The 17,815-nt window shown below is 46.6% G+C and overlaps 2 protein-coding genes across 17 annotated transcripts in view; one reads left to right on the forward strand and one right to left on the reverse strand.

Annotated features, from left to right (window-relative positions):
* Positions 1 to 17,815, reverse strand: part of ACACB (acetyl-CoA carboxylase beta) — an 81,529-nt gene that overhangs the window by 63,223 nt on the left and 491 nt on the right. For 9 of the 16 annotated variants that reach the window (XR_014541260.1, XR_014541261.1, XR_014541262.1 and 6 more), the window contains exons 2-6: positions 14,227 to 14,368; positions 10,575 to 11,233; positions 1,807 to 1,939; positions 432 to 570; positions 242 to 351 (exon numbers count right to left, since the gene is read on the reverse strand). Coding sequence is in view for 8 of the 16 variants with exons in the window: in XM_083583759.1 (XP_083439885.1) it covers positions 242 to 351; positions 432 to 570; positions 1,807 to 1,939; positions 10,575 to 11,224 (1,032 nt within the window). In the remaining 8 variants the exon portion in view is untranslated. Of the gene's footprint in view, positions 1 to 241; positions 352 to 431; positions 571 to 1,806; positions 1,940 to 6,353; positions 6,526 to 6,974; positions 7,296 to 10,574; positions 11,234 to 11,731; positions 12,234 to 14,226; positions 14,369 to 17,815 lie in introns of those variants that run through there. The other 7 variants (XR_014541266.1, XM_083583763.1, XM_083583762.1 and 4 more) reach the window with 4 other exon arrangements.
* TCHP (trichoplein keratin filament binding) overlaps positions 1 to 17,815 on the forward strand; it is an 82,065-nt gene that overhangs the window by 52,001 nt on the left and 12,249 nt on the right. The gene's annotated exons all lie outside the window — the stretch shown is intronic.

The following is a 17,815-nucleotide window of genomic DNA, read 5'->3' on the forward strand; positions in this document are numbered from 1 at the left end:
TGCCTGAGCCAGCAGAGTCTCTCTATCTGTCCCCAGGAATCCTTTGCATTGCATGGAGGTTTCATGGCAGACACATGGAGGATCCAAACACAAAAGGCTGCGGAAAGCACTCCAAGGAAGCAAGCTCAAGAGCTACACACCTGTTGTAAACAACTGATCCTCAAAGCCGCCAAACCAAAACTGTTCTGTTGTCTTGTTCTCCAGAACAGGAAAGAGGCAGATAGAGCATTTCAGACCTTACCTGCACTGGAATCCTTTTTGAAATATCCACAATTAATTCTACGTTGGCATAATTGTTATTATTCGTTCCTCCAGGGACTGGCACATACTGGTCGGCCATTTTTATATACTCTGAAAAATTGTAATGGTAGAATTATTTGCAGCGCTGAATGTGCCTGCAGAGACAGAGCAGCCACACTCTTGCTGCTTACCTGCATTTGCTTTGAGGTCTTCGGGTGTCACCATGACCACGAATCTAATGGCCCGTTCATTGCGGAACATCTCATAGGCCCAGCGGCGGATAGAGCGCATGCACTTCACGGCCGCAATGCCATTGTTGGCAATAAGGACCTGGGAAGAAACCACACACAGGTAATGTTTCTTACTGATTGTTGTTAGAATCATGGAATCACAGAGTTGTAAGGGACCCTGAGGGTCATCTAGTCCAACCCCCTGCTATGCAAGAATCTCAACTGAAGCATCTAAGCAGCTAATCCTGGAAAGATTTCCAGCTGGAGAATGGAGAGCACCCCAATCCCTCCTCCAAAGACTACAAGAGAAGCGTGGGCCATATTCACACCCTACACTTTAAAGCAGCCGTTCTCAACCTCGGGCTGCACTGAAGATTGGTGGAGGGCCGCCCCCCCCCAAAAAAAAAATTGGAAGGGGCCTAAAAGAGCTCAGCCTCTAGGACAGGGGTAGGCAACCTAAGGCCCGTGGGCCAGATGCGGCCCAATCGCCTTCTAAATCCAGTCTGCGGACAGTCCAGGAATCAGCGTGTTTTTACATGAGTAGAATGTGTGCTTTTATTTAAAATGCATCTCTGGGTTATTTGTGGGGCATAGGAATTCATTCATTTAATTGTTTTCCAAAATATAGTCGGCCCCCCACATGGTCTGAGGGATGGTGGACTGGCCCACGGCTGAAAAAGTTTGCTGACCCCTGCTCTAGGAGTTGGTGCCCCTGATGATGACCTACTTACTATATACCCTTAAGTATTTATTAAGCCCACCTTCACCATGGGGTTCCAGGGTGGGTTCCATAAAGCTTAGTACAATGAAACCATGTAATGCACGAATATTAAATTGGGGTGGGGGTGGGGAGAGCGATAGTCTAACCTCATCCTCCAAACCCAAAGCTCTGTGCAAAAGAGTGTCTTGGTCTTCTTAAAAATGGAAAGAAAAATGAATGAAAAGTGATACAAATATGGTGGCAGACCCAACCTTCCTTGGAGGTTTTTAAACAAAGGTTGGATGGCCATCTGTCAAGGATTCTTTAGCAGTGATTCCTGCACTGCAGGGGGCTAGGCTAGATGACCCTTGGCAGGGGGTTGGACTCGATGGCCCTTGTGGTCTCTTCCAACTCTATGATTCTATGATTCTATGATTCTATGATTCTATGACCCTTGGCGTCCCCTCCAATTCTGCAACTCTGTGATTCTATGAAAAATTTGCATTTGAGCTCTGCACCTTATGCCAAAAGAGGGTGACTATGCATACCCTCCCATAGATATCTTTTAGAAGCCCACAAGAAACCCAGCCATGGTCGCAAACCCCCTGATGTGCTACCCTTCTCTGGGGATGCTACCTTTTCAATGACACGGTTTCCTCCAAAACGAGTCACAAACTCCGCAGGCGAGGCCACTGTGAAGTCCCTGTGCAAGTCTAGCTTCCTTTGCTCACGCCCCTTCTTGGTCAGGTGCATCCCCGACATGCTGGGTCTGGAAGGGGTGAGAAGACGGAGGGAAATTAAGAGTGGAGGCTGACCTGGTAGGACTGATAGGAAGCAGGAGTCACAGGCAGCGACTCCTTGGAACCAGAAGGGCAGCTCAAGGAGGAGCAACCTTTCAAACCACCACTCCTCTGGTTATCAAGGGCGAACCAGAATTGCCCTCCAGGTGACACGTACTGAATAATTCCACATTTCTTGTTGTTGTTTTTCTCCTCTTTTCTTTTTTTTTAATAAAATATTTATTAGGGTTTTACAAAAAACAGAAATTTACAGAATAAAAGAAAGAACAAGAAAAAGAAAAAAAGAGAAATACAAAAAAACATAAAAAAAGAAAATACAAAATACAAAAAAACAAATAAATAGAAAAAGTTAAAAACAAATCCATTTTTTTGAAATCTTTAAGCTCGTTTGCTTGTTTCCTTGACCTCCTCACACCTCCCTTTTTTGTATTCCCGTTCACATAGTCAGTTCAGCAAATCCTTACCCTCTTTCATTTATCTTAACTCTATATCTTAACATATTATAACTATATATTTTCATCCATTATCAATCCATTTTTACATATTCTTATTAGCCTTTTTGCTAATGCCACTTAATTTCAATCCAACATCATTTTAACATTCATTAATTTTACAATATTTCTGCAAATAGTCTTTAAATTTCTTCCAATCTTCTTCCACCAACTCTTCTCCCTGGTCTCGGATTCTGCCAGTCATTTCCGCCAGTTCCATATAGTCCATCACCTTCATCTGCCACTCTTCCAGGGTGGGTAGATCTTGTGTCTTCCAATACTTTGCAATGAGTATTCTTGCTGCTGTTGTAGCATACATAAAGAAGGTTCTATCCTTCTTTGGCACCAATTGGCCGACTATGCCCAGGAGAAAGGCCTCTGGTTTCTTCAGGAAGGTATATTTAAATACCTTTTTCATTTCATTATAAATCATCTCCCAGAAAGCCTTAATCTTTGGGCACGTCCACCAAAGGTGAAAGAATGTACCTTCATTTTCTTTACATTTCCAACATTTATTATCGGGCAAATGATAGATTTTTGCAAGCTTGACTGGTGTCATGTACCACCTGTATACCATTTTCATAATATTCTCTCTTAGGGCATTACATGCCGTAAATTTCATACCTGTGGTCCACAACTGTTCCCAGTCAGCAAACATAATGTTATGTCCAACATCTTGTGCCCATTTAATCATAGCAGATTTAACCGTTTCATCCTGCGTATTCCATTTCAACAGCAAGTTATACATTCTTGAAAGTATCTTAGTTTTGGGATCTAACAGTTCTGTTTCCAATTTTGATTTTTCCACCTGGAAGCCATTTTTTTTGTCCAAATTATAAGCCTCCCTTATTTGATAATAGTGAAGCCAGTCTCGCACTTTGTCTTTTAATTTCTCAAAACTCTGCAATTTCAATTTTTCTCCTCTTTTCAGACCAAAATGACTCACCAAGTGTAGGCTGGCTCAGAAATGTGTTTGTGATCTATAAACTTTGGAGAACTCGTTTGAAAGCTGCAGAAGAAATTGTCTGTGTCCGACCACAAGGACACCCAGCAGGTCTTCTCCCAATGCAGTGCCAAGAGCAAAGAGTCACCAGCCTCAAGGCTGCTGGTTTGAGACCAGGAAGACTCCCTTCGCTCTGTCTCTATGTGAATGAAATGTCACCACAGTGAAACAAATTGGTGGCCTATTCAGGACACAGCATGCAACCTAGTGGCAGAATTCACCCCCCTAGGACGCAGTGATGATGACTAGCTTACATGGTGGCTTTAAAAGGTGACAAAGGGAAGTGAGATCTTAGAGAGAGCCTCCATGTGCAAGCACATCATACCACCAAATAATGCCAGATGCTGGGCACAAGGAGAGGAGGGCTGCTGCTGGTGAGCTGGAAACAGAAGGCTGGGTTAAGCAAGACTTGGCCTGTCCAGGCAATCCTTACCCAAATTCTCACCTTCCGTATGCCCCCCTAACTAAGGAGAGGCAAAGGAGGGCGGCTTGCCACTCAGCTTCTGCTCCTTGCTGCTATCTCCTTGCTCTCTCACCAAGGGCTTGCAGGGCTGGCCTCAGAAATGCAGCTGCCGGGCAAGATTAGGCCGGGGAGGGGGGCAACAAACACCCTCCGGAGCAAAGGACAAAAAGTGAGTGAGGCAGTTTTGACTGGGAATTTAGCCTAATCACCAAAATAAAAATTAATAATCACTCCTTCCGATAGCAAACACAGGTGGTGAGTTAAGACAAGAGGAAACTCCTCCCACCGCTGGCTCCCCCCATGAATGCTGAGCTGTCCAGAAGCCACAGAACATTTGAGTGCCAGCTGGAAAAGAAGAATGAAAAATGGAAGGGGGAAGAGAGAGAAAAAGGAGGAGTGGAAATCCCCTCTTGGAAAGAATGACAGGCTCATGAACATGAGCACTCCACTAGGGTATATATTTCCAAACACAAACACCCACACACACTGTTTCTTCAAGAAACAGACAGATCTCCAGTAACTTTAGCAAATTTCTCTTGATGGTCATCTTGCAGTGACCTCAGCCTTTGGGGGATGGGGGAAGGGGTGATGTGCCCTTTCATATACAAATCTGAACCTGGACTAATTGGCATTTCAAAAAGAAAGTATAAGCAGTCGCAAAGCAATATGAAAAATGTATCTCCACCCCACTCAGTCATTTAGTCAAGTTGGTCAGGCCATAGTTTTGTTGGGATGCATGGACTCCTAGAGGGTAAACCCTTTGAAATCTCTTGTCACAGAGGCAGGCAGTCTAGTCCCTATCTAATGCAGACTGCAGGCTGCAGGATCCCTCCCTCAAAAGCTCCTCCCCAGAGTTGGGACATGCAAAGTGTGAGCTCTCTTCAACTGCACTTGACCTTCTCAGATAATCTGTGCAAGAGGAAATGGAAGCCCTGCTTGGTCAGAGGGTCTTCTCATCAGGAGACAGGGGCCCGGGCAAACGTCTGGCCATGCCACCCTCTGGCTGGGGAAACACGGCTGCGCTGTGGGACCCTAGTAGCTAAACCCACATTTTGAGTGGTGCATTTTGTGGGGTGGGGAAGGGGGGAAGGGAAGAGAAAAGAATCTTAATAACATATATTTAGGGAATTAATTTATTTTAAAGCCACCTTTCCAACTGCTTCACGCAATATGCAATGCATGACACATTTAAACAACTCACACTCAAAGCCTTATAAATCAGAATTTACAACTTTTGTTTTGCTATAAAAATATGCAAATTTGGGGGTGACTCATAAATGGTGTGGTGCCAAAAAGAATTCAGGAGGACCCTGAATTCCCTTATATACAGCAGAAATACTGATACAAAGGACTCCCTCTCCACAGCAACATGTGAAATTTGGTTTTCATAATGGTCTTAAGTACTTTACCAACCTAATATTAAATCTCCCCCAGAAATAACCTTTTTAGGCAGAGGTTGGATGGCCCTCTGTCATTCATAATCTAGATGATCCCTGCATTGCAGGGAGCTGGACTAGATTACCATCAGGTTAGATTACCCTTCCCACTCTACAATTCTATGATTCTATACTATGCTGCTTTGTTGCACTTACGTTATTTTTACTATATTGATATGTTTATTGAAGTAAATCAAAACCTTCATTAATAAAAATAAATCCGGATAAATTATACTGGAATCAGTGTCTCCCATGTACTCCCAAGGCGTGCACACAATTTTGCTTATTTCTGCTTTTAGCAAAAACTTAACCCAATTTTTAGATGACAGGCAAGGAAAGCAAGGGGAAAGGAAGATCAACTAACCTGACAAGATGCTGTGAAGTTAGTCCCCCCCCCCTCACTTTCCAAACTGGATGTTTAAAAGAAAAACGCAGTGCGGGCAGGGAGGGAAGAGGGCAAGAAAGATTTAAAATGGAAGAGGCAAGCAAGGGTCAAGGGTGGGAAACACAGTGACGTCACACAAGAAACGTGGATTTTGTTTTGGAAATGGGAAACTCCCATCTAGGAGCTTTTCCGGCCACAGCAGTTTTCGAAACACACACGGGCACAATCTTTGCTGACGAAAACGAAGAAGCGAAGAATCTGGAGAATCCACTCCCCAAATGCACGGGAGGCTCCAAAACACCCAGGGGTGCAATAAAGCAGACGAAAGGGCTTCTGCAAGCCCCCACCTGACCTCTGGCACTTCTGAAAACCCCACGCGGGAAATAGTGACTGCAGAAAGCCAGTCCCTCTTCTGACATGCAGGTGCCTGAAAAAACCTCTTAAGCTGGGGGAAAGGACGCCACGCACAAGGGCAAGGGGACCCCAAGAGGGTCCAAGAGCCCCTCCTCTCCTCCTGCCCGAAGCGAAGAGGAGAAGGGACTTCAGCCGCCAAGTCTCGGCCCTCTCCCGGAGACCAAGTCCCCGGCCCGCCCCCCAGGACTGACCTCCAAAGGCCCCCGGAGCAGCTCCGATCGGCTCCGCCTTCCTCTGCCATCCTGCCCGGGAGGGCTTCTGCCGGGAGCCCCCCAGAAGGGCGGGGGGCAGAGGCTGGTGCCCCCGAGGCAGCCTCGTCCTCCTCCGCCGCCTCCTGCTGCTCCATTGCTGCCGCCGGTTGCTCCCCTTTGGGCAAAGCGCCAGCAAACTCTCGAGCAGCGCCAAGCGGCTCAGCCGAGGAAAAGGGCCCCGAGACGCCCCAGAGAAGGAAGCCCCGGGCCAGACCCAAAGACACGCAAGCAACCCTTTCCTGGGCGGGGGGGGGGGCGCGAAGCCAAAGAACACCCAGGTCTTGTGGGCAGCAGAGAAAAAAGGACTTCGAAGAGTCCGATTAGTGTCGGATTAGTACCTGGAGAGCCCAGGGTTCAACCCCCCCCCCGCCGCCATGGAGCTCCCTTGGGCAGGTCACGGCCTCTCGGCCGAGCCTACCTGGCAGGGCTGTGGTGAGGAGAGATGGAACCATGTGGGCCACCTTGAACTTCTGGGAGAAAAACGTGGGATAGAAACACAACAAATAATTTTTTTTGGGGGGGTGAGAAAACCACGTCACCCTTTACGCTGACGCGGCAAACCTGCTCTGGTGGCTCAGCCAAAGTCCCGCCTCTGATAGTGACCAGCCAGGCACCTCCAGAAAGCTCATCGCCTGACAGATGGGACACTTTCGCGGGACTCCATCACTGGCTTGACAGACTCACGGAAGGCATGCGGGGTTTGCTTCTCACTGAAATCCAAGTTGTCGCTTTCCTCGTTGCCAAGAGTCCCTTGCGGAAGGGACCCCCAGGGCTGCAAAGCCCCTTCACCATTACTAGGCGTCACTACAGAGTCCCCCCCCCATTGCAACAGGAGAGCAGCAGCAAGAGGGAGGCAAGGGGCCTGCCCCCCCCCAAAGAAACAGTCCTTTGTCCTTTGTCCTAATCAGGCCTTTTGTCCTCTGCTTATCAGCAACCCTGGAAGGCTTTGGGAACAACTTGTAGCTAATGTGTTTGCCTGTGTTTAAAAATAAAATGTGTCCTTGTGGACATTAAGGCTTATTGTGTGACACTGCTTCAGAAGAGGTTCTCTAAAAAAATAAATAAATTAGAAGCAGGATATAGATCTTTGAAACACTAGATAATAAATAGACTATGGGTATCTGGAATACATTACCATCCATCTCGGACCCTACGATTGGTTGAGCTGGTTGGTGGTGGCTCCACCAGAGGCCCTCCGATTCTCACCAGCCCGTGAGGGAGACTTTTCAGTGATGCCCTCCCTAGTCAGGTGCATCTGCGTCCATCATTATTTATTTTCAGGAGCAATTTTTAAACTTTCCTGCTTGGCCAGGCATTTGGTGACTAAAGAATTACGATTATTAATTGATGCCCTTTATATTCCACCTTTTTTCTCTCCAAGGAGCTCAAGGTGGTGTACATAATGCTCCCCTCCCCCCTTTCACCTTCACAACAGCCCTGTGGGGTGGCGTGGGCTGAGTGACAGGCCCAAGGGCAGCCAGGGAGCTTCATGGCTGAGTGGGGATTCGAACCCTGGTCTTCCAGCTCCTGGAGCAGCACTCCAAACAGTGGCACCACACTGGCTCTCACTGTTCCAGGCAACCCTAAGATCACTGGGTGGAAGAACGTTTTTTATCTTTTTGGTTAACTGCTTTTGGAATGTTCTTAACTGTAACTGATTTTAGATGTTTTCAATTGTAGTTCTTTTTAGACTGTTTTAACCCGTTTTAAAACATTTACCTTGCTTTTGTTTTAAATGGCCCATCTGTTTGCCACCCTGGCCGTTTTAAAACATTTACCTTGCTTTTGTTTTAAATGGCCCATCTGTTTGCCACCCTGGGCTCTTTGGGGAGGAAGGGAGGGATATAAATTCAATAAATAAGCAACAATAATTTCTCGTCTGAAAAACAAACAAACAGGTCATTCCCTCTGCCCCATCTACACATCATCTACACAGTTCCATCAGCTTCAGGATCTGAACTCGCTGCTCCTCTCTCTTTTCACTCACCACTCCTTGCTGTTAGGAAATGTCGGGTGCTTTAACAGTTAACTTTTACTAACATGAAGCAGAGAGCTGTGCCTGCCTTTTCTGCTATGCAGCTGGTACAGGCAAGGGCTCCTCCACATTTCTGTTACGCCTGTGATTTCTATTCAAGGGTCAGAGAGGTTCATCTTTTGTCCTGCCACTTTTCCTGGAAAACCCACTGCTTACTGCTGAATTGGAACAAATTCCAGTTGGGTTTTCTGCAGATTGACATTCAGGTTTTCCCAGGAAAAGCGGCAGCACAAAACGAAAACCTCTTGGACCTGTGCATGGAAATCATGGGGCAAACAGAAATGTGGATGAGTCCCTGCCCTTGGAGCCTTGAGCCAAAAAATGCTGGATGCTCAATGCAGGATGGTGAGCAATGCACATGGCCTTTTAATGCCCCCACCCCATAAGGCCATTTGTAGTGAGTGAGGCATACATTATTATCTGGAGAGTGCTGCCGCCCTCCAGCCGCCACCCATTAGAATCATCAATGCCCAAGAAGGGACCCCAAAGAACCTTAAGTCCACAATCTAAAATTACCTAAATCCACCACTGGCTGCAAGCCAAGACCCCGGCTGAACTAAGAAGGGGGTCATTAATGGGAGTGCTGAATTTCTTAAACAGAAAAGTTCTGGCTTTGGCTGGATGCTGAGCTACCATGAAGCTGAGCTACTCTGGAGATTGTTACCTCTTCATATCACCTATTTTCGTCTTTCAGAAACCACGTCTAAATTTTAAATCAATAAAATAATAATAATAATAATAATAATAATAATAATAATAATAATAATAATAATAATTTATTTGCGCCCCGCCCATCTGGCTGGGTTTCCCCAGCCACTCTGGGCAGCTTCCAACAAAGATTAAAAATACATTAAAATGTCACACATTAAAAACTTCCCTGAACAGCCTTCAGATGTCTTCTAAATGTCAGGTAGTTGTTGTTCTCTTTGACATCTGGTGGGAGGGCGTTCCACAGGGCAGGGGCCACTACGGAGAAGGCCCTCTGCATGGTTCCCTGTAGCTTTGCTTCTCGCAGTCAGGGAACCGCCAGAAGGCCCTTGGAGCTGGACCTGAGTGTCTGGGCTGGACAATGGGGGTGGAGACGCTCCTTCAGGTATACTGGACCGAGCCCGTTTAGGGCTTTAAAGGTCTGCACCAACACTTTGAATTGTGCTCAGAAACGTACTGGGAACCAATGTAGGTCTTTCAAGACCGGTGTTATGTGGTCTCGGCGGCCGCTCCCAGTCACCAGTCTAGCTGCTGCATTCTGGATTAGTTGTAGTTTCCGGGTCACCTTCAAAGGTAGCCCCACATAGAGCGCATTGCAGTAGTCAAGCATAAATCAAACATTTCTAAACTGACATACAATGAAAGAGACCTCAGCATCTCAAAATGAAAGACATTTTTTTAAGCCACAACTTCAACAGTTGGAGTAACAAGCAAGGAGCATAGCAAATAAAAAATCAGTTTGCCAAAAAATAAAAGAAGAGGGAAAAGGCACAGAGAAATCTCTTGGCCTGTACCTTGAACTGAACAAAGGAGGAGCGAGGAGCTTCTTCTCTGCCTTTTGGTTCCTTCATATGTTTATTTACTCCATTTGTATCCTTCCCTTCCTCCCAAAGGAGCCCAGGATGTGCCACCACCAAGAAGACGCCCCACCCCCCCGTCAAAGCAGAACATGGCTGGCAGGCCTGTTTTTGAGACTCCCACTCCCATCATCCTGGGCCACTTGGCCTCGCTAGCTGGGGCTCATGGGAGTTGGAGTCCAGCAACATCCGGAGGCCACAAGCTCCTCATCCCATCCTTTAAAGCTCAGCCTTCCCCAACCTGGTGCCCTCCAGCTCTTATCAGCCCCAGAAGGACGAAGCATCCTTTGGGGGGAACGTGGCCATGCTGGCTGGGTGGACATGAGCTGCAAGCCAAAACTTATTGAGGGTATGGGGTTGGGGAAGCTGCTTAAGGTCATAGGCATTCAGCTGCAAAGGAAGGATAGACTGGTGTGAATCAGAAGGAGAGGGGGCTTTGGCATAAGTTAGGAAAGACAAAGAGCACAGGATCTCATATTGTGCCCGTTTCACATGCCATGCTCAAACAAGCTTTTGCCTGGCCCAGCTGCTAGCAGGCTCTCCGGCTGCCATGATGCTTACCTCATCACCCCACTGGTCTCCGACAGGGAGATCAGCGGCGAGGAATCCACGGAGGACGAGGACCCGATGCTGGCCAAGCTGCTCCTCCTCCTGCCCGCCATTTTGAAGGATCCAGCCACAAGCTCGTCATCAGAAGAGTTGTCTTCGAAAGAGCCCAGCACAAACTTGGTCATTGCTTGGCGCCTCACTTGGGCCTGGCTGCTCTCTGGTTCCTCTCCTGAGAGGGACCGCATTTGCCTCAGCGACTGGCCTGAGGAAGGGACGATGACCCGGCTGAGAGGCCTCCCCGACTCCGTGGCTGGGGAGCCCTGGGCCAAATGACCTGAGGCAGACTGGGGAATTGGGGGCTTGCAGGGGCAGGAGGGGTGTTCTGGCTGCTTAGGGGCACCCACAGAGGCCTGCGTGCTTAGAGGAGGGCACTGCTGTGAGGCATCTTCGGAGTCCTGGCTGGGCCCCATCAGCGGGGGCTGCGACCCACAAGCTTTGGAGAGTTGGAGGGGGGATCCATTGGTGGGAAGATCCAGAGTTTCGGAAGGAAGTGGCTGGTCTGGGTCAGGCCCTTCCACGACCAGTTTCCTTGGGTAGTTTGCCATTTTGGTCCAAACTAACCAGGCCAAAGTCAGCAAAGAGAAAAAAGCTAGCAGGACCATTCAGAAATCCTGGATGGGGGTGGAAAGAGAGAAGAATATTTAGGGGTGGTAGTAGGAAAAACCACACACACAAACACACACTTCCAGAGTTCTGAAAGTTAACCTAAGGTCACCTTTGGCAACCTGGTGCTCTCCAGACAAACTACAGCCCCCGTCAGCATTGAAAAGCCAGCAGCAAAATGGATAATTTTGCATTTTAAAAAATCTGTTCTGCTGCTGCTGCTGCATCAATTGCCTCCCCCACAAGTTTTTATTAATTCTCACCACAGAATTATAAACACACGAATTGATACTGGGCCCCTCAAAACTGAAAAAGAGCTTTCCTCAGCTCTGACCCCATGATCAAGTTAAGAGGAATTCCAAGGACCATATGGGCCAGATTCATGCACAAACACAGACAACAACAGCATCCACCACACTGTAGAACTGCTGCCCCAAGACCTTCACTTAAAAAGAGACACGACAACACACAGCAGGCCTTTGCTCCAGGAAAGATCCACCTCTTACAGTATTTTATATTGCAGCCAATGGAATCTCTTCGCTGATCTATCTCTCTGCTGCCAGGTCCTGTGGCTGAGCCAGAGGGGTTCTTGAAACATGAGCTATTTTTGTTAAGTTGTGGGTGAACATATCAGACGACACAGCGACTCTTCAGACAGCTCTTGTTTATTCACAGGCCAGAACAGAACTGAACTGAAGGGTTCAGCCAGCCTGCTTATATAGAGCTCCACTAGAACGCAACTGTAACACTTTCTGTAACTATCCAATCACTGAACGTCACTTTCAATCCCTTATTTGCATATGTGGACCTGAGTGAAAACTATCTACAGTATCCCCCTGCTGGCCCAGGGTGAGAACTTCATTACATAACAATTTTCATTCTCCAAAAGCAGCCCCTTGGCAAAGTCTGCCTGTTCTCCTGCGCCATGGCCTGAGCATCAGGCAACACCCCCGCCTCCTGGAGCAAGAGCTTCCGCACAGAGACACCTGTCATCCCTCGAAGGGCGGGGGCAGGGGCAGCCTTCCTGTCAGGTGGAGGGAGGCAGCCACCTCGGGGGCAGATTCTGAGGGGCAATCTGCTCAGCTTTGGAACAGGCACCCCCTTATGTGCACCCCACCAGCATTTACGCAGGTTGCTGAGAAATAAATGGAGAAATAAATTGGCCTTCCCTTGCTCAGGGATAGTAGCCCAACTGAGGGGAGGCTTGGAACAGGCCGGGCAGCGGCCCCCAGCAATTTCTAGAGGGAGTCTCTCTCTGTGTGTGTGTCCTTACTTTGCAATCCCCACTTTACTCAATTTCACTTATGTGTGCAGGGCCCCAGAACCTAAGCCCCGCGTAAGGGGGGGGCTGTATATGGAATTGCAGAGGGGAGCATAATGTCTCCACTTTGGCCCCTGACAACAAAATGTCTCAGGGGCACAGACACCGATGTGTCACTTTAGGACACAGGCCATCCCTCTCCTCTACCTCGCCCCCCCCCCCAATCCTGCCTCCCACAAGATCAATGTCATGTCCAGCACAATCCTAGGCGCTGGTCCATGGGGGTGTCAGCTTACTACAGGTAGCCAATTCAAGGTGGAGATTCTTTTTGGGGATTCATTTGCTTTTAACATTTATTATTTTTATTATTTTTGTTTATTAAATCTGTAAACTACCCTTCAACTGTAGAGCTCAAGGCAGTTCACAACATAAAATTACAATATAAAAAACACAAAATACATAAGAACACTAAGAACAAACCAAACAGATACCCCCACCGTACCCACAAGCACATTTAAAAGGCTGTAGAATATTAATTGGCCAAAGGCCTGGTTGAAGAGGAACATTTTTGTCTGGCACCTAAAGGTGTATAATGAAGGCACCAGCTGAACCTTCCTGGGGAGAGCATTTCACAAGCAGGGAGCCACTGCAGAAAAGGTCCCGTTCTCGTGTTGCCACCCTCCGGACCTCTTGAGGAGGAGGAAGATCTCAGGGTCCAGGTCAGTTATATGGAGAGAGACGGTCCTTGAGGTCTTGCAGTCCTGAGCCGCTCAAGGCTTTATAGGTCAAAACCAGCACTTTGAATTGGACCCGGAAACTAATTGGTAGCCAGTGCAGTTGGACCAGGATTGGTGTAATGTGCTCAAACCGTCTTCCTCTGGTGAGCAGCCTGGCCACCAAATTTATGCACCATCTGAAGTTTCCGAACCGTCTTCAGAAGCAGCCCTACTTATAACGCATTTCAGTAATCTAACCTAGAGGTTACCAGAACATAGAGAACAGTAGTTAAGCTGTCCCTGTCCAGATAGGGGCGTAGCTGGGCCACCAGCCGAAGCTGATGGAAGGCACTCTGGGCCACTGAGGCCACCTGAGCCTCAAGGATTCAGGAGGACCCTCAAGCTACGAACCTGCTCCTTCAGAGGGAGGGTAATCCCATCAAGAGCAAGCGATCTCCCACCCATCTGGTCTAGGGAACCACCCACTAACAGTGCCTCTGCCTTATGTGGATTGAGCTTCCCTTTGTTGGCTCTCATCCAGTCCAGCACTTCCACTGCAGGTGTAAAGGAGAAACAGAGCTGAGTGTCATCAGCATACTGCTGACAACGTACTCCAAAAGTCCGGATAACCCCACCCAGCGGTTTCATGTAGATGTTAAACAGCATAGAGGTAAAAAATGGATGTTTATATGAAAAATCCCACTGAATTCAATAAGACTTATTCCTAAGTAAGGCCACCTTCATCTCATACTTTTAAAGTGCTTTAAACAGTCATGGGTTCTCCCATGCTGAGAGTTGTTAGGAGACGGCTATTCCCCTCCCAGAGCTACGATTCCCAGAGTGGCTTAACAACCAGCCCCTCTTCACAGGGGTCTCTGAGACATGGAGGGCACTTTCTTCTCCACCCCCTGCCAAATTCAACTCTAGGCATATTTCTATGGTGACTGTAGAAGTTGCTCTGCACCATAAACAAACAAATAACCATTAGCAGAAATACGAGCTTCCTTTGGTTTTTGCCACTTACCAGCCTCTCTGAGCCAGGGAGCCCCCTCACCACCAAATGGCCCCATCTACAAACCTCCTGTCTTCATTCTCAAGAACTAGAGAATCACCGCACCCATCCAGGCGCAGCCACTGTAGTCTGAGAAGGAGCTTGGCAGCTGTTGCTGTGAAGAACGTAAACTTCAGATTCGCTTGGTCCCGAGCCAGGCCAAAAAAAGGAGTCAAAACAACCCCCCTCATTTGCATGGTAACGTGATGATAGTTTGCAGCGGGAGGGGGGGCAGGGAAAGAGTGGCTCATTATTGCATCAGCCACCTCCTTTGACCAGGCAATACATCAAGAAGTAACCACTGACTGGGGGGGGGGTCCCCCGAAACATCTATCTGTATTCCTGCATCAATAAAGTTTGGAAGACGTACAGAACAGAAACAGGTCCTTTTTCAACCCACTGAACTAGGGATGGGAAGCATCTGCAGCCTGGCAAATGTTGCTGGACTCCTTCCCATCAGCCAGAACTGCCAACTGGTTATGGGGAGTGAGAGTTAGAACCCAGCACAGGTTCCTCTCCCCCATGGCTCCTCTGTCTCTGATTTATTTCTGTTAAAAGTGAGAGCATAAGTTCCTAGCCTTTATGGCCTCAGCAGGAGGGTAGTGGTAAAATGTTGAAGACAGCAGCTCGTTGTGATGATCCTCAAAGCCAATTGCTGAAGTTGCTTGCATGAAGTAGGAACCTCATCAAAGAAAAGGAACGAAGGAGCAAGCCTCTGATTATTTCCTTCCTTCTCAACTTTTGCTTTGTTAATCTGTTGCACACAATAGTAGAACTTGAAAGCCTCCTTATCACCTCATGCACTAGGCAGAACAATGAGTGTCAATCAGCTTAGCATCACTGCAGATGATGTCATCACGCCTGCTCTGTGCTCCATGCACTACAAGCTAATAGAACTCAAAGGTAATGAAATAAATACTGCAAAATAAGGACAGCAAATCTTAAATTTATGTGAGTTATGGAATGCTTAGCCTCTTGCCACAGAATTGTCATCCTAGCAAAGAATGCAGTTTCTGTTTTTACCAACTTGAAACATGAACAAAGGCAACTTGTACAGGAGCACAAATTAGGTACACACAGAACCTTGCCTATATGTAGAATTGGCATGCGGAATTCCCTGCCACATTAGTTCAGGTTATCACTATTAGGAACTTCTGTCAAACTGCGAGCTCATGATTTTTCTGTTGTGTGTGCCTATTCAAAGGTAAGCCCCATCAAATTCAAAGGGTTTACTCCCAGGTAAGAGGGTATTAGATAACAGCCTTTGGTTCTTTTGTCTTCACCTGCTTTCCCTGTTAGCTATTACTTTTTCTGCTTCATCACTGTGCTTTGGTATAGTTTTAATAATATCACTGTTTTAATATCTCAAAAACAGCCAACATGTTGCTTTTAAGCCGCTTCGGACATCACATTTAGAAGTGGGCAGGGGAAGGATGATATAAATACTAGCAAATAACTTTTCCAGGGATTCCCCAATTTGGTGCACAATTCTTAGGGAATTTAACTATTTTAAGCCTATTTTAAACCAACTGATGTCTTCATGCCATTTCAAATACTACTGCAAGGATTTTCCAAAGCTGCACCTTTGGAAGTTCATCTTGGAATATCTGTTTTTCACTTTGCGTGGAAACATCTTTGGGGGCTGAAAGGTCGAGGAAGCTGATGCCAGGAGGGACAATCCTCTGCTTGGCTGCACCCCAAAGCCATCTGCTGCTCTCCAAGTGGGATGGCTGGGATGCAAGTGGGACAAAGGTTGACAACTGTTTTCGAACAACATGTACACCTCCCAAATGTCACCAGCTGCCAGATGGCCATAAAAACTGCACCAGTCACATATTTTGTCCCTTGTGAAGATGGATCAGCTACTGGCAAAGAGATTGAATTATGATGTGGCTAAGTTTAGTGCTCCTCCCAAGACAAAATGCAAACAATTTTAATATTGTCAATATTTTCATGCCCAACAAGTAAACCGAAATGCTTTATTAATCTTGATACATTTTAAAAGTCTAGGTGTGGCCACGGTAGAAATACATGAATCTCAGAAGGTGTGGAATCCTGCCCTCTATAATAATTCTAATTTTAATTTTTAATAATGACAATGATTTTCTGTATCTATGACACTCCTGCTTTCATTCCCGGAACAGTTTACAGTGATACAGAAACCCCATAAACATTTGGTCTTGAATCCCTACAGAAATTCAGCTTGAGCTAAAAGGAACTTACTCGCAAGACTGTCTTACAGCACAGTCGTATATGCCTACTTAGAAGTAAGATCCACTGTGTTCAGCTGCGCTTGCTCCCCCATAAATGTGTTTGGGATTGCAGGTTTAGGCTTCAACCCTATGCACACTTACCTGGGAGTAAACACCACTGAACGGGTTACTTCCTGGTAAACACGCTCAGAAGGTACTTTTAAATTCTGTTTGAAGACTAGAGTCTATATTCTGCATAAGCCGAAGGTGTCGGGACTATGTTCTTGTCCCAAGAGCTGCTTTTTACAAATAACACAGGAGGCCAAAGCAATGAACTCCCAAATCCACCACAAGGCAAAACCACCCAATCAGGACCAGCCAAAACAGCCACCAAAGAGGGAGCAAGCTTTTGCAGTTTTCCCAACCCCTGATTCCATGGTGGTGTTAAAATAATTGGGGGGGAGGAGGGAGAAAAATTTGGGAATGTTGCAGCTGCTGTTGTGTTCAAGTTGCTCTCTCAACTCCAGCATTTACAGAAGCAAAAATAGCCTCCCAAAAAGATGAAAAACAGGAACCATAGCAATGCTCCCCCCCCCCATGTTTAATTAAATTCAAGATTTTGAAGCCTTGTTTCACATTTGAGTAGAAAGTGACTTTCAAAAAAATCACAAGGAATGTCAATTTGTAAAGCAACTCAGCAGAAAAAGTGCTCTTGCAATTTACTCTCCTGGGATTTAAACCTTATTTTACAGTTTTATTAGGTAAACTGATCAGAGATTATAAAGTGTAGCATATAAATGGAGTATGTGAGATTTAGTTGTGAGAATCTATGGCTTGTACAGCACAAGAGCAGAACCAATATAATTTTTAAACTTATAGATTCTGCAGGGTTAGAAACTGAGATATGGAAGCTAGGAGCTGGTTATGGGCACAACAACAGAATGTCTAGGTGCACTTTTTTAATAAGAAAAATACAAAGCTGAAAATGAATGAACTGCAGCTAAAATATTATGTTCATTTTTCACATGGTCTAGTCCTTTCCCTGCCCACCCCCCTAATATTCTTAAATTGGAGGCAGAAAAAGGTCCTCCTTTCCTTCCACTCTGCAGCTTTAATCTGAAATTTTAGGTGCAGTACTGCTCCCAGAGCTCAGAAACTGCTTGTGCTAATGAAATTCCCTGTCGCAAAATGCGCCTAGAACAATGGGGGTTTCAAACATTCAGATTCTGTGATCATAGGATTCAACATACATATTGAACTATTCCCATATCTCTACATCCTGGCCACAAGCATTTCTTCTACATAATTTTTCTAATCTGTTAATCTCATTTGGGCCCATTCAAGTCCTCTACTCACTTACCAAAGTCACC

Source organism: Podarcis filfolensis (assembly GCF_964270895.1).
Source record: "Podarcis filfolensis genome assembly, chromosome: 13".
Classification (NCBI taxonomy): Eukaryota; Metazoa; Chordata; class Lepidosauria; order Squamata; family Lacertidae; genus Podarcis; species Podarcis filfolensis.